The following is a 24265-nucleotide window of genomic DNA, read 5'->3' as shown; positions in this document are numbered from 1 at the left end:
GATAGTTATATAGAATCCTAAGTTGCTTATTGCATGAATTACTGTGCCATCTTAACACAACACTGCTGACTGAAAGCCTTTGATATCAAAATACCACATTTCTAAGTGTGTATTTACACAGATCTGAATTCAAATTGATTATATAGCAATTAAAGTAAACAACAAAACCAAATTTGCTATTGTAATATGTCGAAGGAGCCATCAGGAGTAAATACAGCCTTTGCTGCTGCAGCAAAAAGAAATTCATCACATCTCTAATTTCTGCACTGCAATAACCAACTGTTTATTACTTCCATTCTATTTGAACAGATTACTGGGTCTCGCATCCTTCCTTTATCGTGAAATATTGAATTACAATATTGAAACAACTGAACCAAGCAAAAAAAATCACATGAAAATTTTATCTGCTGTGCATTATGTTGAGAATAAAATAAAGCTTGCAAATACTTAAAATTAAGACAGTCAAATTTAGCTCTGTATAAATAGTTACAACAAAAGACAGTTAAATAATGAAGTTACATTTGAACTTTTGTCCTTATGCACATTGTTTGCTTTGGTAAACATTTGCCAAAATTGGCATCATAACAACTGTTGTTTAAATAGTACAGAATGAAAGATGGGGAGATAGAAACAGTCACAGAATTGGAGGGGTTGGAAGGGACCTCAAGGGCCCAAAAAAAGCCAGGGGAGAGCGCACAGTCCCCCACCCACCACAAGTTATGCAGTCGAGTTTCCCACATTTGGGGAAATCGCAGGGGTCAGCACACCTGGAGCAGGGGATGAGCCTCACCCTGGGAAAACCACCGGCCTGATCATGGTGTCTTCCCTACCAGGTAAGCATAAACAATGCTATGAAGACAAACACAAGCAAAAATTCCATTTAAGGCTTCAAATGCTAGTTTTTCTACTTTAACATCCATGTTGCAGAAAATTTAAACTCACCGTAAGTAAAATACTCTATTTCTGGAGGAAGCGTGACCTCAGAGAGGTCACTCTCCACAATGTAGTTGTCCACATATTGTTGTGCTTTTGTGGCCTGCAGGAATGCTAGAAGCCTCGCCGTGAAAGCTGCAATGAAAATGGACAGCATCCCAAAATCCAAAACATTCCATAACTGCAGAATATATTCCCTGGGTCCTTCCAGCCACAGCTCTTTGCATTCTGACCACATCATACCTGCAACAAGAAATGACAAAACACAGCAAAGTTGGCCACACCATTTCCATTTAAATTTCCTGCGTTCTCCCATTCCATGAAACCACACGGCACCAGCAGAACAAAAATTCACTTGCAGCATCACAGGGTTGTCACACACTTGAGCAAGGCTGTCTCAACAGGACTGATCAAATGGCAAGACTTAAATAAATATGCAATAATAAAGCTCGGCTGTCTCCATATAGGATAGTATAGAGCCACAACTTGGCAGTGGAAGTGTTATAGCCCAACAACATCACAACATGCTAGGCTTCTAAAGAAGAAAAAAGTTAAATGTGGAAAAAGAACCCCTCATTTCCTTAACATTTACATTCATAAAATGCTCATGAATCAGAAGGATTTTTTACTTATTTATTTATTTTACACAGAGAAGCACAATAACCCAGCTACACAGATGCCAAAATATAAATGGCACAGTTTCAATACTGGTTCTCTTTACAGAATAAGATGCTTTTCAACACAGAAAGTGGAATTTGGCTGTAACTCAGCTTTCTTACTCAAACTCCTCAGAAATTCGTTCATGTGGGATTAATCCAGGTCACAGCCTGATCAAGACTTTGAGATATACTTGTTGTCAATCAAGACCTTCTCTTACTTCAAAAAGGTTTGTTAGCAAGAACAAAATAAAAGAAAAACTTTCTCCTTGACTTCCTGGCCATGTAGTTCGGAGGGAGTACTGCTCTGCTTCAGGCTTGAGCCATGGATTCTCCAATCTCAATTGTAATTTTGCTGTCACCCCAACTACATGCACAGCAGCCACACGCTGGATTGGCTTGGGGCTGCTTGTCTCTTGAGTGTCCAAGAAATTTCTCACAGTGACCGAGTCCTAAAGACCACCACAATCTCAGTCCTTGCCTTCTGCCACACAGAGAGGCTGCTCTCCATCAGTCTGTAATAGGATTACCAGCAGGCAGCATACCGGGTATACTAATCTCCATACCCTAACAGAGTTTGACATTAAGCAGTGCTTAAGCCAGGAGATACAGATGATTCAAAAAGCAGAGTGAGGAACTTGCAGCAGCCAAAGCAGTACTTCCTTTCTCTCCTGCAACCTCTAAAAGCTGAGAATGCTACATTATCAAGTAGCTGTTTTCCTACAGAAAGCACCTAACTGATGAAAAGCTAGAAAATGGCACTTCCTGCCATACATAGCTTCAATCAGGCCAACAGTTGATTAGCTTTTGTGAAAAATATTGAATAATGAGAACTGACTCATTAGTCCCTTGACACGGCTGGAATCAGTGATTTCTCCAAACCCCACCTAAGCAGCAAAGCCACACAGGCACTGCTGTACCAGCTCATTAACACCGAGGTCACCTTCTCGCACACGGAGCAGCACAGCATGCTTGCTGATCCTACTTAAGGAAACCCAAGTAAAATTTCTGTGGTGTTCTCTTCAGCAAGCCTGTGTTCCTGTTACAAAAGCCAGAATTACTGAACTGCAGCAGTCACTGCCGATCAGCAAACAAGTATTAACCCCATGCTACGAGAGGGGGCAGCACAGAGAAGCTTTCACCAGTTCCAGTGTGCCGTTATCTGCCCTGAGGGCTTAATTTTAACTGTGCTGCAGCTAGAGCGAAGGTTCGGGACCTGGGCTTCTCTCCTTTCTTTTAGGATTTCTACCTTCAGGCAGACAGTGACAGAGATGGAAGGGGCATTATACTTACCAAGTACCCACACCATGATCAGCATTTCTGTCCAGGTGAACTGAGTTGTCTTCACCCTAAAGATCTGCTTAGGGTAATCAGTGACGGTGACATTCGGCAGCGTTGTTATGCCTTCAAATCTGTCTGAAGCATTGAACACCAGCAGGCCTAGGAAAATAATGAAGGATGCTGCATGTGCCACAAATTTCATAAACGGGCTTCGAAGAATTCTTCCAAGCTGCAAAGGCAGAATGAAAGCAGTCACATTTTTTTCCAAAGAAACCAACTCTTCTGTCAAGTATTTCAGAAGCATTTATGGCACTCAGTGCTCAGAACAGTCTGACACTTTGTTTTTACATGATACTCCTCCAAGTGCCCTGAACTGTGGTGCTTTACCATTTCAGACAAAACTCTCTCAAAGGCAGTCTCGTGGATTATATTGTCCTGTTAGTGTGTGTTTATGTTATTTCATAAACTCTAAATGGCAATATTTATGGGGAAACACTCCAAGGAGTTACAAGTGTACACTGGCACTCACAGAAAAAGTTTTATCTAATGCCCACAGATGCCAATGGGGGGCTGGAGCAAGCCTATGGCAAATAAATAAAAGCCCCAAGTAGCAACTAACAACAAGAAAGTTGTATTAGCTTGCCTGTGACTATAACCTAACTCTAGGAAAAAAAAAAATCAGACTCATCTTCTCATCTCTGGCTACTGTTTTCCATCCACAGAACATTTTTCAGAGCAGAAGGTCCCAAACAAATAATCTGCAAAGTCTACTAAAACCAATGACTATTCCATCACAGTGGACTAAGAAAGAATCAGAGATACTACTTCCAGATAAATTCAGCTAATTCATTTCAACATCTGCACCTGCTAGGACAGAATAGACACAACACAGGCAGCCCTTCTGTAGCTCAGGAGAGGAGCAGCTGACTCCTGAAGACAATGCTGGGAAGAGCAATGGGCCTGTTGCTGTTACTCGCTGTACAAAAAAGAAGAGCCTGTGATTGCATCTGTACTAGCCTCATCCTGCAAGCCAGCGTCAAAAGCGCCAAGTCCATCCCTCTGAGGGCATTGTATAAGAAGAAAAAATGAGTTCGGCAGGTGGGGAACTGTAAGTAGCTTTCTTATTTCAAGGAATGGCTTTCAGAAACTGGGGTCAGCTACTATGCACTAAGCAGACCAGCACACGCTAAACAGCATTTACTACCTGTGCAAACAATCCCAGGTTCCTTTCCTGCTGATGACCTTTAGAAAGCATTTTGAAATTACAATATCAAATAACCTGTCTGGAGGTACACTGCATTTGTTTGACATGAGAACTATGAAAAATGTCAGGTGTTTCTGGTACTGAGAATTCAAGCTCAAAGACAAATGTTGGTTTTCCACATTAGATGCTACCAAAAAAAAAGTATTAATATGTTTCTGTGACATGGAGCTGTGAGGAATATCTTCACTACAGATAAGCACAGAAAATATTTCAGATAACAATCAGAACAACAACTGTGTTATTTCATACACGTTTATCTTAAAAGTAAACAAATATTTAACCCAGAGAAAACACCAGGTTCCCTTGAAAAATGCAAGAGATGAGCAAACTTCCTTTTTGAAGTGAAATGCATTTCTTAGCTGTCGACTACAAATATCATTAATAAGCTAAAAATTGGAAACAACAGAATTAGAGGCACATCATTACATTTTGAATGCCAGAAACTTAAAAACAGCACTCAGAATAGTATAGGATACACAATTTATAAGAGTCAGTACCCTGCTACATGGCGCAATCCAATAACCAATGGCTAGAAAAGGAAGGCCCAACGCCACAACCAGCACAACCAGACACTTGATAGCTATGGTCTGCTCCCGCAGTCCCGAGAGGTTTTCATACCAGATAGTCAGTAGTTGTTGCTGACAGTTTGGATGGGCCACAAACTGCAGAAAAAAAAAAAGAAAGAAAACCAAGACACATTAAATTTTATAGGATGAGTTATATGACTGCTACGTACAGGGTCAGTAAACCTTAAAAATCTGATGTTAATTCGACCTTTAGAACCATGCCTCTTTTCTTTCCTTTAAAACAATGGTTAACAAGTAAAAACGAAACTGCTGAGCTCATTAAAAGAAGCATTTTGAGGACAGAGTCACACACGTGGACAGCGAGGGAAGTCTTTTACACATCATTAGAATAACTTTGCATACCCATCTGGATAGAGTCAGAGTTGAGCCTTGGTGCTAACTTCCAACAATTTCTCAGCAAATTCAGCTGATCCAAGGCACATGCAGAGTCTGATGGGAGCCCTGACCTTTTGGGGAACCCAGAATTCACCTTGAGCCTCTCCCTTTCTGCACATCCACTTCCTTAAACATCACTGCCCTGGGATTTGGTTCTTCTGCAAAGGCTCCAAATACCTCCCATCTATACATTTTAGGGTCTAAAACTTACTAGGCAAGAAATAAGTGAAGCAAAACTATGGCACATAATTTTAAACCTCAACAAAGGCACAGAGATGGATAATGAATGGGTTTCTTCTCTTATCTGCAATGGTGCTAGGTACCGCTTCTACTTGGATGCACCTGGGATTAGAAATACAATAAGAAGCCAGGTCCTACAAAGACATTTTGGTGTGTTATGGAAAATAACACTTACTATTCAGTGACACAAGGAAATTCTGGTTTGTTAGTCAGATGAAAGGGCGCTCCTATGGCTTTAATGATGCTCTAAGTATGCTAATAGATTGCATTTTGCAATAGATCCCATGGTTTTGTATTTTATCTATTTTAAATTCATACCTTTGATACCTCAGCTTTAAAATACAAAATACTCAAATTTCACATTTTTGAAAAATAACTGTTCCTTTATACTACTTTAATACTTTAGAGCATCCTGAGTGTATACAATCTATAGCAAGCATCAAACAGAATTGGGGAAACCACACGAGTCCATTTGTACAAATATTCAAATAAATATAGTTTCTGATATGAAGACCTAACGCTGATATTTTCAAATCTGCACACTTAATTTTGAGAGAATATTTAAGCATTTAAACAAAATATCCTGATTGTAGCAGTCAAAGCATGCACAGCTACCACTTGTACTCAAACATGGACACGTGAAAGACAACTGTCAAATATGTGCTTCCTCTGTTCTGACCTGACTCTGATGTCCACTGATTTCAATGATAAAATTTCAACTGACTTCAACCAAGCAGGGCCAAGACATCATCAACCACTTTTGTAACAATGTGCTTTAAGACAAAACAAAACAAGCAGCCCCTCTCCCCCCCCAAAAAAAAAGAAGAAAAGAAAAACACATAAATAAGCCAGATAAACATTAAGACCATTAAGACAAAGAAATTGGGCATTCAAGTGAATTTATCAGGATCTACTCAAGAAAAGAAACAGATAAGCAGAAAAATGCACCTGAGATTTACGTTCAGCTTCATCTCAAGACAGTTATTATAAAACAAACTGGCTTTCCTGAGCCTTTTATACTGTTTCACTAAACAAGTTTCATTAGTCCCTAGTTTCCACAGATTCCTCCCTAAATGTCCAAAAATTGAAAGCAAGCACCGAGACATTTAGATATTAAAATGGCAAATATTACGGATCTAGTACTCACATAAACAGAACAAAAAACCAACCATGCAACTTCCAGCTTTCTCCCATGCAGTGTCAGGAAGACTTCAGCACGGATGTATTTATTGAAGCAATTATGGAATGATAAAAAAAAAAAAAGCCGTGGCCACCTACTGCACTTGTTTTGATATGCTTAAAGCTTAATTTTACTGAGAACACTCATGGTTAAGTTGAAGGATGAACACGTGTTGCCCCGTTTTTAAAGCACTGTTGCAATTCATTAGGATTAAGCAATCTGATACTTGCGAAGAAAAGACCATACAGTCCCACGTCGTACAACCAAGAGCGTGCAGAAGAAGTGGAAGGAGTTGGAGGGAACAGTGCTATGGCTGCCTGCACTCCTGTTATATTTATATTTCTGGTAAAGTCCACTTCTGAAGTATTACTGCACTCATTGTTATCAGTATTACTGTAATTATGCCATGTCCCATGAGACTGCCACCTTAGAAAAGCATGTGGGACACTGGTTAAGCACAAGGGTAAAAAGCCTACTTACCACAGCCCATTGAAGAAATCAGGTATCTACTTGGCAAACTGGTTACTAGTAAATTGGACTAAGGAATGCTAGTTGGTATCACAAAAAGGATTTGAAAGGATTTGATTTATAATTCTGATAACCCCATGTTGGATTAACAATGAGATTTGACACAAGTTACTTATAGTTAAAAAACACTGTAAACATTGTATATCAATTTTATCAGGCTTTGTACTCTGTTGAGATCATAATGTACTATATATGCCCTTGTTTGCCAGGTCTTTTCTGCAAAACTCCATTCATATTCCAAACCTCATTAATAAGTGCATACAGTAGTGCAGACTTCTTCAAAAAATAAAATTAACTCATTGGCAATGAGAACAGGGAACCTTAAATCTCTCAGGAGGAAAAAATTGAGGCTGTTGCATGTACTTGAAACAGGGAAGTAATTTTCATATTTTAATCTATTTTTCTTTAAAACAGAAGTCCCTAAGTGTTTTGGTGCGTGATTCGGTAGCCAATTCGATCACACATTCACACAGTTTGTTCCTATAACTGCATGGCCAACAAAAAACAAACAAAGAAAAGAGATTTTAAAAGTCCTTCAGAAACTGATGTCAACTTGAATTTTATATTTATTCTCTTTAATAGGCTGTCACCTTTGAAGCTTACGTACCACAGAAGCTTCTAACCTGGCCAGAAGAAAAAAAAAAGAGACTTTTTTGGCTGTTTGTGCAAAGCACACATTCTGACATACTCTCATCTCCTCTTTGGGAGCATACGTTTCCTTTTCAACTCAGGTCATCAAAGGACAAATACCTCAGCAGATTAACTGTGGGCAAAGACAGAAAAAATAAATAATAATTTCAAATTACAAAGACATGTTTAAAAAGCAGACTTAAAACTGTAGGGAAGAGGAGAGAAAAGAAACACCCACGTTATTCCTCCTGTTACCAGAGGAAATGGGAAAAAGCAGCAAATGAGTTTAAGGGAGCTTGCCGAAGGCTATGAACCAGCCTGAGGGCCCTCTTACATCTACCCAGAGCTGCGTGCTAATTTATTTCTCATGATCTGTCAACATTCTCATCTGATGCCAAGAGGAGATCTGCCTGGGCTATAATTTTCCCCAGAAAAGGGAGAAGTTAGCGACTAAGATGCCAATGGTTACAGCGAGTTCTTCTTTGGCAGTAAATCTAAGGGTTCTTTAAACATCTTAGCAATGTATTTAACTGCTGGTAATTGCAAAAGCACGCACCACTTCCAATTCCTCATAGCAACTCGTGTCACTTGTCCCATCCATAATAGCTCAGCAATTCATCCTTCTGTCTCTGTTAAAGTATTTGATTTTTATGTATTTATTTTGAAAGCAACTGCAACCTGTTTTTTTTTCCCCTGCATATCCACCTGCCCCCCTGCTTCATCTCCTCACAGCACAGTAGTTCACGTCACCTTTTACCTAGCAGCCATATCATGCTGAGACCTTCTTCCTTCTGCATCTCTTCTCTCATCCTACTTCTCATGCAGTCTCTTATTTTTCATTATATATGCTGATTTTACTTAATTATTACATTTGTCTAATATATTATGACCCAATCCAAACCCCAGTGTACAATGAAGACGCATGAGGCCCGTATCAGGTCACTAAGGAATTCCCAAATTTAACTTATCTGCTTTCATTTTATCTGCATGTAACTGACTAACATTTTAGACACATTCTGTTTTATGACCATGAACCGAATGATTAGCATGTAAATATTTTTTTCTGTATGACTATAGGTGATTAGAATGTTATTTATTCCTAACAGCCTTATGACTGAATTGGGACCTAGCAGGAGAAGATCCTCACATACTCCGATACACAAGCACATAACACAGATTTCCCGATTTTCATTCCTATCAAGGAGAAACTTCAGTGTTTGAAAATTAAACATTGTAATTTTACTCAAACCTTATTGATTTCACTTGGAAATATCATTCCCATGAAGAATGTGGCTCAGTGTCAGCAAGTTCTCTGAAATTGTGTTGGCAGTCTACAGACAAAGTTAAGATACAACACTAAAAACAATACTGCAGCAACAATTCAGCACAGAGCACAGTACTTGGAACCAATTTTCTTGGCTTCTGATTCCCTTAGATGTTCACTGTTGGGGTTGCAGTTCCAGCCCGAACCCTAACACCAAAAATCACAGCCTGTTTACAGGATGGGCTTCTATTAGTGCAGTGCTTAGGGTATTAAGTGCAAGAATTTCATTACTAACAGAATTAAAATCTGCATTTCCCAGCAGTGAACATTTGAGAGCATTTGCTCACTTGTCATATGCTGTTCCCCGTCTCTCCTCCCCCCGCAGAGGACACGCTGCTCATTAACCCTTCCATGAACTGCAGCTCCGTTTGGCTGCAGTAGCAGTCCTGCAATGGTGAAGTGACCTTAGTGTTCCTGACCCAGAAGCAGGGCTAGAAATACTGCAACCTAAGAAACCTTGCCTGCTTCCTAGAGATTCAGGATTCAAAGTACCCCTCGTGGAGTTCCCACATCTGAATCTGTTCTGAGGTCAGAGCATTGCAATGACCTGCCACAGCTGTAAGGGAGCCAACCCAGCATCAAAGGCCCACCGCAGCAGAGAAATGTCCTGGCTTGATTTTTGCCATTCCCTCTCTAACAGCCACTTAGAGACAACAGCACGTGTATGAATATGGTAACAGCTCTGCACTATCTGTTTATGTCTTCCCACCACCATCATTAGTCTTGTAGAGTCGGAACTGTATTTGTCAGGAACTGGAGCCAAAACCCTGAGTTCCTCTGCAAGTAACTAATCTCTTGCAGGAGACGAGAACAAGTTTGCTACATGGAACTGTCTTTTTTGCACTATGTAGATCTCCGCTATTCTTAACAGACCTGGGTGGCCCTTTGCTCAGCAATGAATTTAATCAGCAACAATGAACTCTTAGAAGACACCCACAGTCTTCAGCAAGAAAGTGAAGATGTGAATCTCAAAAGGTTTGGTACACACTGAAATACAAAACAAAGAATCATTATTTAAAATACAGAACAAAGAAACATTATTTAGACATGATAACTTAAATGCTTATGTGCTTTTATTTTTCCCTGTTCCACTCTTAATTAATCTAATACCTTATGTATGTTAATTTGAGTTTTGGCAATTAATATGCATTTATCAGCTGTAGAACAATTCTATACCAGAAACAAGGATTTATTGTTTGGAATCTGTCTACAACTTGTTTCCATATTTTGGGGACATGAAAACACCCCCATATCCCACTTGATCTAGCAGGTTGCTTACAATTCATTTTATATGTCAGATGGGCTCAACGGGTGGCCACATAATACAGTGTTTTTTATTCTGAAAGACACAAGACTTCTTGCAGAGATGATGAAAGTATAATGGCTGCTAAGAATGGAAATGATAGTAACTATGTAAATAGGTAGCTGTAAATAATATACATAGATATTGTATTTCTTGAGTCTTCTCACAGTAGGACACTGTATTAACCATTTTCTGTGCTAGTGCTGTGAGGTCTTGAAGATAATGAGACCGCTACAACAAATGGATACGCATCCTATCAAATGTGTGCGACTGAACTCCATCTTCCTTTACGTAACACTCATTCATAAAATTTTAATGAACTCACATTCCTTAAAAATGCTGACAAATACTGGTGCATAAGTGACAAACTGAAAGTAACTGATGAATTAACCACACATATTCCCTAATTTTCAGGACTGATTTTTATTTAAAAAAAAAAAAAATACACAAAGTAAATCGTTCAAGATTTCTCACCGTAATACCACTTCTTGAAATCCACACAGTTGTTTATGAGCTCTTTGATTTACTGTCATATTTTAAATGAAAGAAAAAAAATATTTCTTGGCAACTTAAATCTTCTCTTTTCCATTTTCAAAGTAGTAAAAGGAAATCCTTTCTTTCCAAAAATACCTATGTGTTCACAGAACACTAGTAGAAAGCTGTCAGACTTTCAGAAATTTACTTTCCAGAATTTACTTGCCCTATTTAAAGCAGAAAGCAAAGTAACAAGAAGCAATAATGAACATTCCTGGTCTTTTCTTTGGTTGAAACAAATTCCTTTATAACAACAGCCTTCTCTTTTGAGTAGATATTATCACAGACTGGCAGGAAGATACATCTTTACTTTTACTAAGTGAAAATCTGTCTCTGCGTTTGTTTTTTTTTTTTAATCACTAGAAGAATCTGATCAACTGTGCATAACCTTGCTAACACAGCTGATTTATGTCATTAAAATCTCCTGCCAATTCTCAGCTGTGCAAAATGGATTAAACAAAATTCCTTCACTGTAGCCTCCTTCTGCCTTGTGAAAATCTTGATTACACGCACTATGGCTGCCTCTAATGCAACAGAGCATCAGTTCGTAACACGTGTGGGCCAGTGAGATGACATGGTGTTCCTATTATGTTGTCTAAAAGCACTTACCTTTTTGACTTCATACTTGATGGCCAGTTTCACACGGCTCAGTGACGCTCTGTGTCTCTGCGTTTCAACTGGCTCTGAATTCAAATCCCCATTCAGAATGGCCTCCACTTCTTCCGAGTCTCGGCAAAGATCAAGAACACCAACCACAAAATCCTTGCATTGCATAGACAGCTTGCGATAGTCATTCTGAAACAGAAGGGTTAGAGAAAACAGCCCATGAGGAACAGCCTTGAGTCAACAGCAAAGAAAAAAAATGCACCTTTGTGCTGCTTCCCTATAAGCAAAATTTGTGGTTACTTTTCAAAAACTGAAGCTAACAGTTTAACATGCAAATTCAAGTCTTTATTTGCACTTTTTTTTTTTTTATGCTTGTAGGTCTTCCACCACCACTGTGACATTAGGTTTAAGCCCTTATCTGATATTTAGCTCGGCAGAAACCTCAGTCTTCATGCGTATCTGTGACCTCTCAGCCAGATTTCCATGACTTCATGTGATGCAGCGTCCGAACTCCTCACAAAAAGCTATAGCTGTAGGAGGAAACTTGACTGTACCTGTTTTACCCTGTTATATCAAAGGTTTTAGAATCCAGCTCAAAGTAGCATAGCCTTCTTTTTTGATTACTCCACAGCTTTTCTTCATTTTTTTTCCCCCCATCAGAATGCTATTCTGAGTTCTCTGTCTCTTTGTTTTTCCTGTGTTCACTGTTCATCAGTGAACTGTTCATTTGCAATCACTACCTTTTTTAAATTACTTTTAGAGACACTGATTTTTCCTTTGTGGCTCCAATTTTTCTGAAAATACTTCATTAATGCTTCTGTTTTCATCATGTGAAAAAAATCTATTTTTCTTCCCCCCAAAATCTAACTTTTCTTTCCTTTGTCTAAGTACGTTGCTTGTGCTGCTAAGTTTTATTAAATTTTTAACTTAGCATTTATAAAACATGATAGAGGAACTAACATGCTCTCACTAGCATCAAATTATTTGGGGAAAAGAAGCTGCATAGGGTAATTGCAGGAATCAGCTAACAAACCCATAAGTCAGATTCAGATACAAATCAAAATGAAACATTACTGGATACAGAAAAATACTACCAGGAATTGTCATGTTATGGAAGACTGACGTCCCAGATACAGATTTGGAAACAAGCAGTCCTAATCATAGACCCAAACAGGACCCAGTTATTTTCTTTGGTCATAGATGAGCTTGAACAACTTTGAACCAACACAGCTATTTCAGTTTAATTTTTAGTAATCAAGGAGAATAGCAGAGAAGAACCAATTATAAAAATACCAGGGTTCAGGATTAAATTCAGCAAAAGGATAAGCAAGCATCCAAGATTTAGGACCTCAAAAAGGCAAAGTCTGGTAAGAAATCAAGTCAAGAGAGTTTCACATACTTTTAAGCATGGAGGTCTGAGGGTAGAAAAGGCTTTCAAGTAAAAGATGTGAAAATTATTAGTCATCAAATCCTACATAGCTAAAGGCCTTGCAGAGGAGGGCTCCTCAACTGTTGGCCTCAATAGCAATCATCACAGAAGCCAAGTACTACAAAGATAAACTCTTAAGAGCCAGGCTTGTGAAGGATATTAAGTAAAGCACACACAGGTTCTTTATCATATTAGCAAGACAACATAGAAAGAAAATGAGTATTTTTGCCAAGACAGAGCAGAGATTAAAGATAACCATAGTAGGTGCAAAAACAGTACCTTGCCTTCAAGTTTATTTAATTCCTGTGTTCTTAGCATTGTTTATATGAAGTTGCTTTCAAAACGTAATTTCTATGCATCAGTGATTGAAAACTTCCCCTTTATTTCCCATTTCAAATAGGAGTTGCTTCCACATTTTCACTACAGCTAAAAAAGGCATTTACTGAAATAGTTCAGGAAAAAAAAGTAAAAATAATCAGATGCAGCATGTTAGCCAAACAGGAATAAGGTTGGTAATCCACTTTCCTTTAGCACTATAAAGTAGCTGTAAAACCACTACTCATGGCACATGAGAAGGTGGAGGAAGTTCACTGACTTCAGCAGCAGTACTATATAAAAAGAAACCAAAAAGCTGAAAGAAGCTATGTTCTTTCTCACTTGAATTTGCAGGCACTTGTAAATTTACCAGAGAAAAAGAGCTCTCTGTTTTAGTGTTGTTATTTATCCTATTCTCAAAGGTGACATCTCATTAAAGCTTAATAAAGTTTAGTTTGGATGGTTTTGTATTATTCAAGTGCTTTATGATGCATCACTAATTTTGTCCTTGGATGAATGAATATGTGCTGTCTATTTGTGGGCTGCATCTTCATTCCATCTTAAAATATTTTTTCCTCATTTCTTTGCTAACTGTGAAGAAACAGGAGAAGTAGTTACTCCTGATACAGGTTCACTGTTTTCTTTACCATTTAATTATCCTCTGTTTCCTTAAAAGAGCACAGAAACATTGTGCAAGAAATTATATTGCCAAGAAGTAACTTTTCAACAAATTCCAATATAAAGTTTTATTTCCCTGCACGTAAGTTGTCACCAAATCTCGTACACACACAGGTACACAAGTATACCTGGCATCACTTTCATAAAATGTGAACATCAAAGTAAATTTCTGCTACAGTCACACACCCTTTGAGCAACTGCTCAGTGAACAGTTTTCTCAATCAGTACGAACTAAGCAGGCAGAATATATTTGTACCGGTAGCTACAAGTGTGAATTATTGCCTGCAAACAGCAAAGCACTGCAAAATCACGCTACTACGGTAAGAAGGGAAATGAATTGTGACGGCAGTAGCATCACATGCAGGCTGCTATCTCAACAGACCACAGGATGTTTCTTTTCACCATTCTCTCTCACAAACAGGGACTCATTTCCACGTGCACATCAGGCCTCCTGACTCATCTTGGCAGAGGGTGCAGAGCTTCTTCCCTCGCAGCTCAGGCTCTGCTATCTGGCACTCCAGAAAATACACCTACCTGCTCCGTGAACAGCCCTGCTGCTTGCTGGAGGCCAGGCTGCTTTGCACAGACTGTTTGCCTACTATACAAGAGTTACCTGCATTTCAACTGGAAAAAATAACAGTGCCAGTGATTCCTGATAGGTGGATAGATCGCTTGCTTGTAAAAGCTATGTTTTTGCTAGGCAAGGTGAGATGTACAATGGATCAAGCCTAATTCTGTGAATTTAATTATTAAATATAGGCTATAATATTTACAGATGCTGTTATGAGAACTGAAAACCAGTCTGTGCATTGTTAGCATCTGACTGAGGCTTTGAACCTTACAGTAGGAATACTTGCCAGCTTTCCCTCTCCAGGTCCTTACTCAGTTATTAGTAAAATCAAGTTTCTCTCAGGATATTTGATTGCTTCATAGAATTAAACAGCCAAATGTTATCCACATTATAATCACAGGACCCAATTCTCAAGCAATCTTCTGCCTCTGGGGTGTTGCATGAATAGCAGAAAGCAGAATCTGTGGCCTCAGTCATCCACACACACCTTTGCTTTCTCCTGAGAAGACAATGAGCGTGAACAAAGTCACCAGATCACTCGGCCCTTCCTTGCCCTTAATGATGCCAGCAGAACTCCTTTTCTGAAGCACCCAAGCCCGTGTTTGAAAAGCCCTACTATATGCTGCACAAGTTGGCAGTTCCTTAAAGTGGAGCTACTCTTCGGGGGAACGCCAAACCAGGAGTAATGCACTAACAGAGCTGCTTATACAGCGGGGCTCTTTGCCTGTTTTTCGTGATAATAAGGGGACTCTGCTTCCCTGATCAACAAAATGCTTCTTCAACGAAGTCGCAGCCTCCTGACTCAGCTGGTTTTGCTAGCTTTATCATCTTAAATGATCTCTCTCCAAAAAATTAATGGCTATGCGGACATTTTTTTAACATCAAAAACAGCAGCCTGTATTCCACATCTCGCAGATACTGTAGCTGACACTGGTGGATAATGGCCAACTGCTCACGAGTGGAGCTGCAGAGCCGTGCCTCACTGCCAGTTCATCACGTACCACTTGTTGGACCTCAGCCCGTCCACCTCTGCGTACTCTGTTCTCCTTAACAATATTAAAGATCACCTCATGAGTTCCTGCAGAATTTTGTGCAAAGAAATTAACAACATGTGCAAAGAATCAATCAAATGAATACAAACCTTAAGCGGATTTCATCCATAAGATTTTAAACTGTTCTAAAGAAAATGTAACAAGTAACTTCATGTAGTGAAGTACGTATCTGTTTCCTATTATCCAAAAGGCACATTGCTGCGAGCAGCACAGTTCACGACTATTTCAAACACAGCATATACAATTATTCACACATGCATGTTTAGCATGAAGTATTAAATGGCCCTTTTGAGATCAACTACTTCGCTAGCCAGTTTGCATATATAACTGTAGGAACTGTATATGCAAATCAAGGACATAATTGCACTAATGATTATAGACCTGAGCCCTGTCATTTGAAAGTTGGACCTAAACATAGCTTAAGCTTGAACAGTCTTTGTTAGTTCAGCTGAGATAACACTATGTAAATTGACTTGGAACAGAGACAAGTGCCGCTTTTAGATGCACATCCACATCTTCCGCTGGCTTCAGAGGGAGCAGAACTAGGAACAGGGATTTATCCCATACATAGGATATATAAAGAGCTAGGACCTTTGTGATACTTGCTCTGGTCGGCTGAATTTGGATGTGTCATCAGCGAGCGCAATTCTCAGTGACAGAACTGAGCTGGCCTCCACGGGACTGCATTTCGCTGAGAGCTGCTACACGCACACCATCACATGGCTTCTCAGTCACCTTGCCCTGTGTCTCTCTGGTCACTCCAAAGAAAAGCTCCATCAGCTGCTCTGACTGCTAGAAATCCTCCCATCACCGTGCAGTAACATTTTTCAAAGGTCTCAAGGAAGAGGGCAAATACCAGTTAACTTCAGGAATCCAGAGCAGTGCAGCGGCCAGGGTCTGCTGAACGTAGAACAAGGAAACAAAAAACTGGAATATTTGTATCACGCAGCATTTTGTGGTGCTGCTGGGATTCAAAAACCTAATTCTCCAACCATTATAATGAACACCTGCTTACAGGAAGACAAGATCTAGCTCCAGACTGAGCCTTTCTAGCCAGTCTCTCAAGTACAAAGCAGTACACCTTAGAAGTCCCTAACCACTTGTAACAACAGATACCCATAGGATGTCACTCCATAACATTTTCTAACTTAATGGGTTTTGTCCTTTTCAACAAAAGAACAGAATCAAGCCATCAGTTTCAACACACCTTGAAGACTCTTTCTGATCAGGCACGTTGGTTATAAATCACTTACAAACATCAAAAACAACAAGGAAGCCTGGAGTGATGCACAATTCTGGTCCCGAATCTTAGACACAGAACTTCACCAGCATTGCTGCTTTCTAATTACCTCTACTACATGTAAAACATTCCTGAAAACATGACAGGAGAGAATTTAATCAGCTCCTTTTATAGACTGATGTTTAGTGCGAAAGCAATAGGTATGGTGGAGTGAAGGGATTTTGCTGTAGGATTTGGTAGCTGTCTTGACTTGGACAAAAACTGGAATTTCTGAAATCCTGCTGAAATGATGACTGAGATCAGCAAGGAAGAGAAACGCTGCAGTTCTGGCTCTGGCCAGAGGTACGATATGCTGTTACAGCAGTCACTAAAACACCACCTTGCTGCTTTGACTGCCAGGCACTGATAATCTCTGCTGCTCCCCCCAGCTAGTTTCCAGACCTAAAGAGGAGTCACCAGCACGTTCAGACACGCTATCCTGATTTTACCAGGACTAGAAAGCCCAAGAATAAACCTCAGGGGAGGATGACAGATATATATATATATATTTTTATCTAGAGAATTAAAAATAAAAAAGTAGAAAATCAGAACAGCACTTACAAGGGAGATAAGAAAATCTGAGAAGGTAACTAAATAGCAGAAAAAAAGATAAGTGGAAGCCAAGAACAAAAGAAGTAATAGGATCAAGAAGAAACTCTACAACAAAATATACGAAGAGTAGCAAAAGAAGCAACTAGAGCTTAGATTAAGGATTTCACAAAGAAGTACAAAGTAAGGAAGCTTGAGGACAGAAAAAAAAAAAAAAAAAAAAAAAAAAAAGAGTAAAGTGGTCTTCAGGGCTCCCATTTCCCCATCTACTTTTTTTTTTTTTTTTTTTTTTTTATTACTCCTTTTCAGTACTTTTTAGCTACATGGCTTACATCTTCCAAGAAAAATGTGGGTTCATGCGTTTCTTTGAATCCTTTCTCACGAGGTAAACCTGGTATCGGCATAGTTAAGTTTTTTAATTGCACTGGAGAACTGACTGTCCTGAGTGAATGTCTTAAGCTACTTTCCCACATCTTCAATGCACTTGTGCAAACGCTGGTTTGCACGTGAACATCAGCATTTGCACTAACAAATGCTAAGTGGTAGGAGCAGACCGGACTTTGCATATGCAGATGTAAAGTTCAGTTCAATAAGCATATACTGGGAAGCTTTGTCCTCAGGCGTTTTTAAGCAGCTTCACCTTATATTCTTCCTCTGTGGGAAAGCCACCTAGATAGGAATTTGCTGCGTGACTGCTCCATGCCCAGGAAGTGCAGTGCTGCTGGAAGCATGCAGAGGTGATGTGATGGGTTGTGGATCGTAGGAATAAATAATAAATGTCATTAGAAATCCCTTTAAGTAGATCCATCCACCCATTTTCCGTGGGTAAGTGATTTTGTCCATTTTTCTCTCCCCTGAAACAATTACGCTTGGCGTTGTGCAATGATTAGAGTTTGACTGGAATAATTAAGCATTTCCCATGACGATACTAAAGGAGAAGGCACCAACAGTCCATCCGTCATTCTCACTTACAGCGTGTGCAAGTGTCAGACTAGAAGCCTTCTCCCTCGGGACGTGACAATGCACACAGTTATTAGCAAAACACGTTCGGATGATGTACATACAGAAAAGAAAGCACCGAACATGCAGCTACAAATTGGAATTGCATCAAATGTGGCAAGCTCTCACAATCGACTTCTGTCAGACACAGAAACACCGCTTGATTTCTCCTAAATTTACCTCTGCAGCTGTCAGCACAGCGCCTTGTATAACATTCATGCTGCCACCAGCCCTGTAATACCTGTCCACAGCCCCAGAGGAAGACGCAGCCTTCTCGTCAGTTGTGTGATTTCAGCCCTTCCCAGACTGAGTCATGCTAAAAAAATTCCTTGCTCATTTTACCTCCTCCTCACTTTTCCATTCCCCCTTCCTCCAAAGAAGGGCAGTTAACAACTGATGCCAGAGACAAACAAGCACCCCTTCCACCTGGAGTGAGGGAACAGACGAATGCCCTGACACTCATAAGAAACGGGGAAAAGTGATCAATGCAAGGCCAACAAGGAAACCAGTGCTTCCACTGGAATGCTGTCATTTTGGTAAGAAGCTAGACTACCCAGACTAACAAGGAGACAGGAATTTTCTACAATAGGGACTGAAACACAATTATACCAGACACCTGGGAAGGTTGGCTAATCTGCAAGTGGTATTCACAAATGGAGAAATCTGTGTGAGTAGTGAATTTCTTGGGTTCTAGGCATCCCCAAAATATCAAGAGGCTAAACAGTTCAAGAAAACAAAAACAAACAAACAAAAAACAGAATATTTTTATTCTGTGAAAAGTTAATATTTAAAAAATTAAAGCAACTTAAGTTCTATTTTGAAATAAGTCCAGCTGAAACATGCTGCTTTTTCTCCTTCAAAATTTCACTCTACTTCTTAGACTAAACTCATGTCAATGGTATCAGTGCCAAGGACACGCGAGTTTCTTGTGACTTTACAATTTCGTTGAAATTTTTCTGTTCAGTTCTTGTCATCTACATCCTCCCCAAAAAGAAAAATAAAACACTACCATAAGGCTTGCCTTACTTTAGCATTTGGTGACAGAGATTGTATTTTGGGGGCCTACAAAGTTGTGTGATGCTTCAGTTGAGGGCCTGAGCCCACCAGCATTTCTGAACAGCTACACTCACACCTTACATGCAGTAGCACAAAGTAGATAGATAGTAGAGACACTGAGGTGTCAACCCAGACAAGTTCTTCCTAAAAAACTGGGAGGAAAAAAAAAAGTTGCATCCTCAACTGCTGAAGCGTTACTCAGAAGCCCCATAAGTTTCCATCTTCGGCACATGATTCTGGAGACCCTGTGGCTCTTCAGTTGTTGGCCTAGCTGAGAAGAAATTAATGATAAAGCAGACTGAGTTGTACACACCAGAGATTTAACCTTCTATAATGGTCTCTAAGTGAGGCATGTAACTGTAATCCATTGTGTGAAGCACACAAGCCAACAGGCACCACATATATAAAAATCCCGAACTCTTCAATTTTACGTTCACAAAGAGCTTTCCCAGTTCAGTACTTTCTCAGCAGAGAATAAGAAAAAACTGACATTTTTGCTATACTCCTGAATAAATACATTCCAGTAAATACTCAATCCATTTTCCAAATAACACAGCAGACAGCATGGTATCCAGAGGTTCCTTCAGCAAAGGAAGAAGAGAAAAGGTTTAAGCTGACTTTTATACTTTATTAGTGAGTGGGAATATTTGAATCTTCCTCAACACAGGAGCTTCCTTTCTCCTCTTAGCTCTGTCTGGAGCTTTTCTTTTTCAGTCATCTAAATCTGATGCTTTCTCCTGTGACCAAGTTGACTTTTTTCCATTTCTGCCTATTTTCCTCTAGGCTGTTCCATGCTACTTCTGAGTACTCCAGCATTAGCAATGCTTGCTGTTGTTTGAAAAGATTAATGCATCTCTTGCCTCTCTCAGATCAGTTATGAAGATATTATTTAAACAAGTGGCACCCAACACTGACCCTGAAGAACCCCATTAAAATTTTTGCTCCAGCTAGATACAGCGCTATTAATATCACTACTCACTGAGAGCAATCTGTCATTCCCCAAGCTAGGCTTATCTTATTACACGCAGCCTGCTGCTGCTACGAGGGCTAAGGTTCAGATGTTTGGGGTGTTTCTTTTGTTTGTTGGTGGGGTTGTTTTATTTTTACAACACGGGCAAAGCTGTACTTTTCAAGGTACTAAACAGAAGTGCAAATCAAAAAGAAGTCTAGATGCTGACTTACTAAATCAGATGTAGCTCTTGTTACTGCTTTAGAGCTACATCTTTAATCAGCTTAACAACCAGTTGTGAACAAGTGACATTTCTAAAAGATTGATTAAAAAATCCTTCCTGTGTTCTTAACAATTTGGAGACCTCATTCAAATATTAGTATAAATAGCAAAATGGGAAGGTCAGTGCTGCAGTAGGCTTCAGAAAAGCACAATGTTTCTGCTCCCTGCATTATGCTATTCAGCATCTGTAACAAAAAACAATATTTGTCTGCTACAGCAAAGTTGGTTTTCATCTTATGCAAGTTTATCAGAATACACCATGCCTTTCTCCATGCACAGCGGGCACAAAAGCACTTTTATTTATTAGAAATTATTTTGGAAGGCTTATGTATTGAGAATTCAAAATCAAGAGCAAGAAAGAATATAAAAGCATTTGCAATTGAAAAAGTTCAGGCAGGAAATAATTTCAAGCACCTAAGGACATTATAAAGTAGCATCGGCTTGAAAAAAATAACAAAGAGAGAGAAGTACAAAGCCAGCATTACCTTGAACTCTTTTTCAATGTTGGCCAACTTGGCAAGCTCATTGCTGAGTTCCAGAGCTGTGAGTACAGGATCTTCACTGGAGAGGGACAGGTAAGCCGGACTGGCCAGTCCTTTGTAGGCATTTATTCTTGACCTAGAGTGACTGAAAGAATCATGCTTCTGCTTCTCTGTGCAGTCATTACATTTGCAGAAATAATCATGAGGTCTTTCTATCCTTGCTCCTTTCATCAACAGCATGTGCACAACTTCGTATTTTTGGCAGTGGGCAGCTAAAATGATGGGAGTGATGTCTGGAGAAAAGCGGGTGCCGTCTTCATCATAGGAATAAAAATCATCGTCCTGGAGCTCCTGCTCGCAAGGGCTCAGAGTCAGTCGCTTATTTACTGAAAAGCCAGGGTGATTCAAAATTGCTTCCACTATCCTAATGTAGCCCTTGCTGATTGCGAGCAGCAGGGCATCTCCAATCCGTGCCAAGTTCTCTTTTTTTAACAGAAGTTCTGTCACTTCCAAATGTTCATTCCCTACAGCAAGCTGCAAGGCGTTTTGGCCCATGTAGTCAACACAGTTGACATTCAATGTTTTTGACTCCTCTAGCATTTTGCGCACCACAGGTATGTTCCCATACTCCGCTGCGTCCAGAAAGCGCTCTTCCTCAGCCGTTAGACTCGTGCCTCTGTTGTTGAACATGAACGCCGGGCCTCTGATGGCCTGCCGCCTCCCCTTCTCCCTCATCATCGTCATACGCCTCAGAGACGGACTTTCTTCAATGTACCTAATGAGGGGGAGAAATGAAAAGGTCACAACATTTCAGTGTTGGCTATTTGCAGCTTCCACCTCTCCGGAGGCTACAAAAACGGCTACGTAGCTCATTTTGTCGTGGGTTGTTTGCCCACCTATTAACCAGAAGCATTCTTTCAGGGATCTTTCTGCCTGCAGGTATTTTGTATGCAATCTAAGGGCACTCGCAGGTTCAATTCCACAGGCCATTTCTGTTCTGTTAGTATGGTCATTTTTTTTTTCTTCAATATCAGATGTCACTTCTCTTCAGAAATCAAAATGTGAACACATCTGCTATACCAAGCTGCACTTTCAACAGCAATTAATACCCTCCACCACAGGGATTCAAGCTGATGGTTCAAGGTAGGCAATATTTACACTCACCATGCTGTATTTGCCTAAGTTAGAGGTGAAGACAAGTTTTCTTCCCACTGTTTTGCTGAGCAACACGCAGCGAAGCCTGATCTCATGCCTTTTAGTGTTTACTACTAGAAACGTTAAACCAATCTGGAAGGATCTACTCACAGATGACTGTGGTCCAGTTAGAAGTCTTGGAAGAACCGAAGTTCACACATGTTGAGCAGACTTTCTAGATACTGGTAACTAAACTGCTTGCAGATTCCAGACCCTGGGTGCTGTCCTATCTAGATGGGATCAGCTCTCACTCCAACCGGAGGTCTGCAATGCTGCACACCATGTGGGCCTACCTCTATTACAGCATCTACTTACCAAGGAGCTGAATGGAAGAAGCTGCCTAATGTCACCATAGGAGCATATATTAAAAACAAAACGACAACAAAAAAAAGCATTCTTGTAATATAACCCCCTATAGCTCCCCCCAAAATAGGAAAGTGAATTACTGAATGAAAACTGGGATGGCAGGTTACAGTGGGAAGAAGAAATCAAGGTGTAGTAATTGTTTAGGAAAGGGATCTGAGAACCAACTAGGAAAGATGAAGAAACAAAGAAACTAGATCTATGAGGCAATTAAAAAAAAAAAAGTAAAGAAAATACGGGCTAATAGCAACAGGGACAAATGTGAACAGACTGAGAAAATAACCACATCAGATGATAAGCTGGAACTAGCTAGGGAAGAAAACTACAGAGGAAAAGAGAGCTTCAGAGAAGTAAGTCTAGGAGCAGGCATGAAAGCTAGGCTAAGAGACTGAGGAGCAAACATCATCTAGCTGGAGAAAACAACAAGAAGCAGTTGTCTGGAGAGGTCTGAAACAACAGAATAGATGGGATCAGGCTGAAGAGGTGAGAGAGCTGAACAGCTGCAGGGAGAAACAAAAGCATTTTTGCCTGCCAGAGCACAGGTCAAAGACCTGAAAAGGTCCTTTAGGATACCATAACCTTCCCTCGCTACTGCCTGCAGATAAACGTGAAGCCTACCAGCAGTCCCCCTGTCCTTTCCAGGCCAGCTCAGCATTTGGGAAGACAGCCTTCAGCTGCCTTCAGTTAATCCACTAACTGCAGGGACAGAGATCACCTGAGCTGATTTGATGGGCAGAGAGGCATCATCACAGCTGATAAAAATACGATTTAATGGAGGGTGTGCTTAGGATACATATAACACAAATATATATATATATAAATAATAAATATATATATAAATATATATATATAAACTACATAGTCTGAGACAAACAGGCCTTATAAATCTCCAGTTTGGGCCTTGAGTCCTCTATGCCTCTGTTCCTCATCTATAAGAAAAAGAACAATTGCCTCCCGTTTTACAGGAGCACTGTGAAAATTAATTTATACACCTCGCTGAAAAAAAAATCAGATATGAGAGTGAACAGCCATGCAGAAAAACGGCAGAGGAAATTAATCCTTCTGCCCTCATTGCAAAAGCCAAGTAAGGTGCATTGGAAAATGGGGGTCCAAATAAACACAGGGCAAAACAGAATAATAAACAGTGCTTTTTAAGCAAACCCTGTCAGTCTGCAAAAAGACTGAACCAAGAGAAATAATGGCACTCAGACCTTGTGCTCACACAGGCCACGCATTTAACAGAATCTAGTGGAAGGTGCAGGACAGCTTTAGAAGTTAGATGTCCTGAGTGCCATGTGTTGAAAACCACCACTTCAGCAATGTTCTCTCAAATGCAACGTGCACATGCATGTTTTTTTTTGTTTTTTTTTGACATACCTGGATTTCCCCCTACACTGCAATGTCAGCCCTCCTGGTTTTCATTGGGCTGACCTAATTCCATTCAGATTGTAAGAATATGCCTGGCCTTTCAGCTGTCTACATCAGGTATAAAGAATTTCGCAAAATATTACATTTCCATCACTTTATCAAAGCTCCATGCCCCACAAAAGGTAGCCCCCACACAATACTGGGGTTAGCACAAATGGTGAGTTCCATTTCAGAGCAAGAGAGGAGAAGAGAGGAGAT

At 40.0% G+C, this 24265-nt stretch overlaps 1 protein-coding gene across 1 annotated transcript in view; it reads right to left on the bottom strand.

Annotated features, from left to right (window-relative positions):
• Positions 1-24265, bottom strand: part of TRPC3 (transient receptor potential cation channel subfamily C member 3) — a gene marked incomplete at its 5' end in the record, with an annotated part of 40321 nt that overhangs the window by 9729 nt on the left and 6327 nt on the right. The window contains 5 exons of the mRNA XM_084285510.1: positions 943-1176; positions 2883-3099; positions 4632-4796; positions 11445-11630; positions 21086-21857. Of these exons, the coding sequence (XP_084141636.1) occupies positions 943-1176; positions 2883-3099; positions 4632-4796; positions 11445-11630; positions 21086-21857 (1574 nt within the window). The remainder of the gene's footprint in view (positions 1-942; positions 1177-2882; positions 3100-4631; positions 4797-11444; positions 11631-21085; positions 21858-24265) is intronic.

Source organism: Netta rufina (genome assembly GCF_964035555.1).
Source record: "Netta rufina genome assembly, chromosome: 4".
NCBI classification, from domain to species: Eukaryota; Metazoa; Chordata; class Aves; order Anseriformes; family Anatidae; genus Netta; species Netta rufina.
The sequence above is the reverse complement of the archived record's forward strand: the minus strand, read 5'-3'. Positions and strand labels throughout refer to the sequence as shown.